This window comes from Vitis riparia, chromosome 18, assembly GCF_004353265.1.
Source record: "Vitis riparia cultivar Riparia Gloire de Montpellier isolate 1030 chromosome 18, EGFV_Vit.rip_1.0, whole genome shotgun sequence".
Lineage (NCBI taxonomy): Eukaryota > Viridiplantae > Streptophyta > Magnoliopsida > Vitales > Vitaceae > Vitis > Vitis riparia.
The window spans coordinates 29,688,125-29,693,544 of NC_048448.1; the positions used below are offsets into that span (position 1 = coordinate 29,688,125).

Sequence of the window (5,420 nt, forward strand, 5' to 3'; positions counted from 1 at the left end):
CAATACTACTCATATTTGGAAAACTCAAAAATCATACAAATGTTATGAGATGAAATTATACTTTAATGCATTCAATAGACTCATAATTTACTAGTGTCGTCTATCTTATAACTCAAATGCACTAATATTCTTAAATATTTCAGTTATGCAATTCCAAATGTCCCAATAATTATAATGCCACTTGATTTTTATTTCCTATTAAACTCCCTTAGTTTAAATGCCTTATATCACTTCAATACTCTCAATAAATTAAATCCCCTATGTCGCCTTCAATACTTCCTTTCTATAAAATCTTTTTCCTATGATTCAAAAATACACCATATATCTCATTAAGATGCATATAATATAAATAATAAAACTAAATGTCACAGTAATAAGGTAAGGGAGATGTGATAAAAGAGAGAAAACAAAAATAAGGTCTTAGAGTGCCTAGCTAGTAAACTAGTTGGCCTGCCAGTTGACCACTCAAGTTATGAAATAAACTCCATCTTCAACTCTATCTCGAATCCAATCACATCTCACTTGTGCTTCACGATTAATACATAATATGTGATGCTTTTGAATTCAACAACCATTAACCAAATAAACAATACTAGAATCTAAACAACTGGAATTTGGAGCATACAAGAGCATCTATGTAAACAATTACAATACTACTCATATTTGGAAAACTAAAAAATCATACAAATGTTATGAGATGCAATTCTACTTTCATGCATTCAATAGACTCATAATTTACTAGTGTCGTATATCTTATAACTCAAATGCACTAATACTTTTAAATATTTCAGTTATGCAATTCCAAATGTCCCAATAATTATAACGTCACTTGATTTTTATTTCCTATTAAAATCCCTTAGTTTAAATCCCTTATATCACTTCAATACTCTCAATCAATTAAATCCCCTATGTCGCCTTCAATACTTCCTTTTTATAAAATCTTTTTCCTATCATTCAACAACACACCATATATTCTATTGAGATGCATATAATATAAACAATCACACTAAATGTCACAATAATAAGGTAAGGGAGATGTGATAAACGAGATAAAAAAGATAAGGTCTCACAGTTCCTAGCTGGTAAACTGTTTGGCCTCCTAGTTGACCACTCAAGGTATGAAAGAAACTCCATCTTCAACTCTATCTCGAATCCAATCACATTTCACTTCAACCTAAGCAATTCTTCACATCATGTACAAATGTGTTTCATGATTAATACATAATACGTGACATTTTTGAATTCAACGACCAATAACCAAATAAACAATACTAAAATCTAAACAACTGGAATATGGAGCATACAAGAGAATCTATGTAAACGATTACAATACTACTCATATTTGGAAAACTAAAAAATCATACAAATGTTATGAGTTGCAATTCTACTTTTTTCTTCCCTCACATTATATCGCCTACTCTGAGTCTTTGGGACATCCCAATGGCACCGTATAAATGAAATTCGACACCATACGAATGTTCCTCGTGTCGAATGGAGTATTCCTGTAAAATTTCACTTGAAATGGAGCTCGTTTGGCTGTCGAAATCATCGGGCGAAGAACGACAATGCTTTATTCCCTACAATCCTCAATTCATTGCCACTCTCCCTCCATTTTCTCTTTCTCCTTTTTTTTTTTTTTTTTGTTTAAAAACTTTTGGCCACTTTTTGTGGCCTACGACCGAACCCAACTATATATATATATATATATATATATATATATATATATCACGACACTAAATAAATTGTCAAATACCAATAAATTTTTCTATAATTAATTATTATTAATTGTTATATTTTATTTATTTTTTTTTTCATTTTTCGTTTCCGTTCTTTGATTTTTGTTTTTCAATAAACTTTGATTTCTACTATCTTAAAAAATCTCACATAAAAATTCAACTCATTTGGTTGATCAATATTCTCCAATTATTATTATTTTTTTATAACTTTTCAATCACCGCCAAAAAAGAAGAATTTTCAAACTTGAATTTCGAACGTATCTTCATTACATTTCCACTCCCATATTTTAAGGTACACGCGATTGCAACCCATAAGTGACTTTGTAATGTTTAAAACCAAGGAAATTGACTGGGTCAAACGGCTTGGACATGCTTTAGCTATTTATTACCAAAATCTACAAAAGTTTTAATTTCTATCCAATCAACTTTTGGCTTTTGGTTTCTATTCTCATTCCCCAGAGAATGGAATGAACTTTTGATTTCTATTCTACATCCCAACGTTTGTAATATTAATGATTGAAAATATACAATGAAATCTAAATTGTTGGATAAAAATATAAATATGATTAAAATATAAATAAAGAGGATAAGAAAATGAAACCTAAGTTACACAAAATAATAAGATATAAGTATAAAGTAATAGATCAATTGTACATGTGACATACATCATATTAATAATTAATTTGACATTAATTTGAGAAAACGTTTCCTCAAATTAATTTGAGAAAACGTTTCCTTTTGATATTTGAATGATAAAAAATTTCAAACATTAAAAAAATTAGAAATATTTTGGGCCTAAGATTGGTCCATTTCTATATAGATATCCTTATGGAAAACCATCAATATATATAGAGATACAAATCGTACATGTGATTTCCTTCCACTAATGCTGCTTTTGGGCACAAGAACCACTACACCACACAACTCCATTTTCCCCTCATCTTTTTCCTTTTCTTTCCCCTTATTTTCCCTTTGTTTCTCATGGCCTGTGTGCTTGTCGTTGGCTGCTCTTTTTTTCTGTTTCTGAAGTGATTGCCAGTTACTGTTTGATAGAGAATGAGCACTGCCATACACGCCATTGTGTCACTTGCTGTTCTGAATTTTCCATAAATAATAATAAATAAATAAATCATTAATTTTATTTTTCACTTTAAAAAAAATAAAGAAAATTTTGAAGAGCTTAAGAATGAATGAGGCATGCGAATGTTAATTATAATAGAAGAAAATTATCATATGATTAAACTACGTGAAATTCATAAATATTTTCACGTATGTTTTAAATGCCATGAAAAATAAGCTATCTCCCATTAATACAAACTACACATAACGAACAACTCAGTCCTTTGGATTAGATTTTTTTTTTTCAATCATTAGGATTAATACAAAGAAAAATAAAATAGAAATTAATTAACGTGATTACGTCACACTCCGGCAGCTTGCGGCGGCGCCATGGACGGTGGAGGTGGAGGCGTAGGAGGAGGAGGAGACTCGGGTGGAGGTTCTCTGCGGCGGTGTGCATTCTTGTTGTTGTGCATCCACACCTTCAGGACATTACGCTTAATCCCGAGCTCGGAGCAGAACTGGGACAAAACGACGTCGTCCTGCTTCTGTATTCTCCAACCCAGCCTCTCGGCCAACTCCAGCATTCGCTCTTTCTGCTCTTGCGTGAACTTGGTCCTGAATCTCTTGCTCTTCGTCGTCGTCATCATCGTGGCCATCTGCACATCCCCCCTCTCCGGCGTCTCCGACCGCCGATCATACTGCCTCTCCCCATCATCCTGATGATGAGGATGATGATTATGATGATCAACGCCACCAAATGCGGGAACACCGAGGAACTTATGAGGAAGCGCATGCACGGAAGCATTCTTCGGGCTGGGAGTGGTGTTATAGAGCAACATGGGATGAGCATGAGGGGGTCCGGGGTGCATGAGGTGGTGATGAAGGTGCGCTGCACCGGGTACTTCCCGTCGATGGAAGTTGCGGTGGCACCCGCACGCCGCGCACGTCAGCGAAGCCGCATCACCTCCGCCGCCACCGCCGGAGGGCATGAACTCGCCGCAGCCGTCGCTGGCATGGCCACCGATGGAGGCGGCATGGTTTCTCATGCACTCTCTGTACCTGGGCTTTACGGCGGTTGCTTTGGGGTTCATGACCATTGGTTTATTCTCGGCGGCTTCATCCTCCTCTACATCATCGACCTCCATTTTGGCGCTGCGTCCGTACGGAACTACGCTCAGCTCCATTCCTTTCATGCCCACAAAAACAAAATCAAATACAAAAAAACAAAAAAGAACAAGATAAAATTGAACAACCTTAACTCAGAGGAAGATTGAGGGAGAAGTGGTGGGTTAGGCGGAAGAATTAGGAGAGATGGTGATTGCGGTTGGCGTAATCATCATTTGGAATGCCGCGTCAAATGCCTTTAAGACCAGGACGGCGTCACACTCGAATTGAGTCAGCTAGGTCACAACTCGGCCAACTCACTCCTCCAACTCAAAACTATTCGATCTTAATTAACTTGATCAACTTATCGCAGCTGAGGTTTAAGCAATATGCCCGAAAAGAGTGATAAACATTAGACATATTTGCAGCATGCACTTTATGAATGTGTCATAAAAATTAAAAAAATAAAATAAAATTTAATTATATTATTTTTTATTTTATTACATCTTATCCCACTTGTTAGAATAATTTTTTAGAATAATTTTTTGTTATAATAATTTTTTAGAATAAAAACATAAAAAATACGTTCTACAACCAAAAACTATTTTATATATATATTTTTTAAAAACATAAATATATGATGTTTTTAAGAAAACATTTTTTAGTTTTTTTTGTTATCTTCACTTTTTTTTACGATTGTTTTAAAAAATAATAATATTACTTATAGAATGATTTAAAATAAAACATTATATATAAACATTATTCTTAAAAATATTAAAAATAAATTAAAAATATTTTAATATTTCAAACAAATTTTTATTTTATAAAAATTATAAAATAGTTTTCAAAACCTATTTTTTAAATTTGTTTTTTAAAACAATAGCCAAATAGACCTCTTATTTTTATACAAAATTTCAACTATTTTTTATTATTTTATTTTAAAATTTATGATACTCCTAAAGTTACGTATTCATAATTAGAAAATAAAATAGAAATAAAAAAATTAAGTTGATTATAAGAACATTCTTGTAAATTTATCAAACATCCATTTTTTTTGTCAAAATTTATTTATTATAAAAACGTTTTTTAAAAGTATCATGATTTGATTGTATTTTACTTGAATTGGTTTTTGTATAAATGTTTTCTTTTTTGAAAAAATCATTTATGAAAATATTTTGATTTTTTAATTTTGTAAAATGATTTTAAAATTTTTTTCAAACATCTTAATTTCATTTATTAGACTTTTTCCGTTATAATTAATATTTAGAAGCATTTGAAACTCTAAGTGATATGATGGTTTCTATTATTTATTTATTTATTTATTTATTTTGTCAAAATAAAGGAATTATTCGAGCGTCGGACACCACGTTGGAAATGAAAATCCTCAGCGCTGCCATTGGATGAGCTTAATCACGTGACCTCCAATTAATCAACCAGAATCACGGTCCCAGTCGACTCGGGAACTCCACGCACTCACGAGTTAGAGCAGCCTCTGCATCCACACGTGTCAATCGAACA

General features: G+C 32.6%; 1 protein-coding gene across 1 annotated transcript; it reads right to left on the minus strand.

Annotated features, from left to right (window-relative positions):
- Window positions 1-2,970: 2,970 nt before the first annotated feature.
- Window positions 2,971-4,134, minus strand: LOC117907352 (zinc-finger homeodomain protein 2-like). The gene has a single exon (XM_034820861.1). The coding sequence runs from the start codon at window positions 3,989-3,991 to the stop codon at window positions 3,158-3,160; it is 834 nt and encodes a 277-aa protein (XP_034676752.1). The 5' UTR covers window positions 3,992-4,134; the 3' UTR covers window positions 2,971-3,157.
- Between the last annotated feature and the right edge of the window lie 1,286 nt (window positions 4,135-5,420).

Coding starts and splice junctions, on each gene's coding strand:
- LOC117907352 (XM_034820861.1), bottom strand. CDS start 3,991: ATGAAAGGAATGGAGCTGAGCGTAGTTCCGTACGGACGCAGCGCCAAA.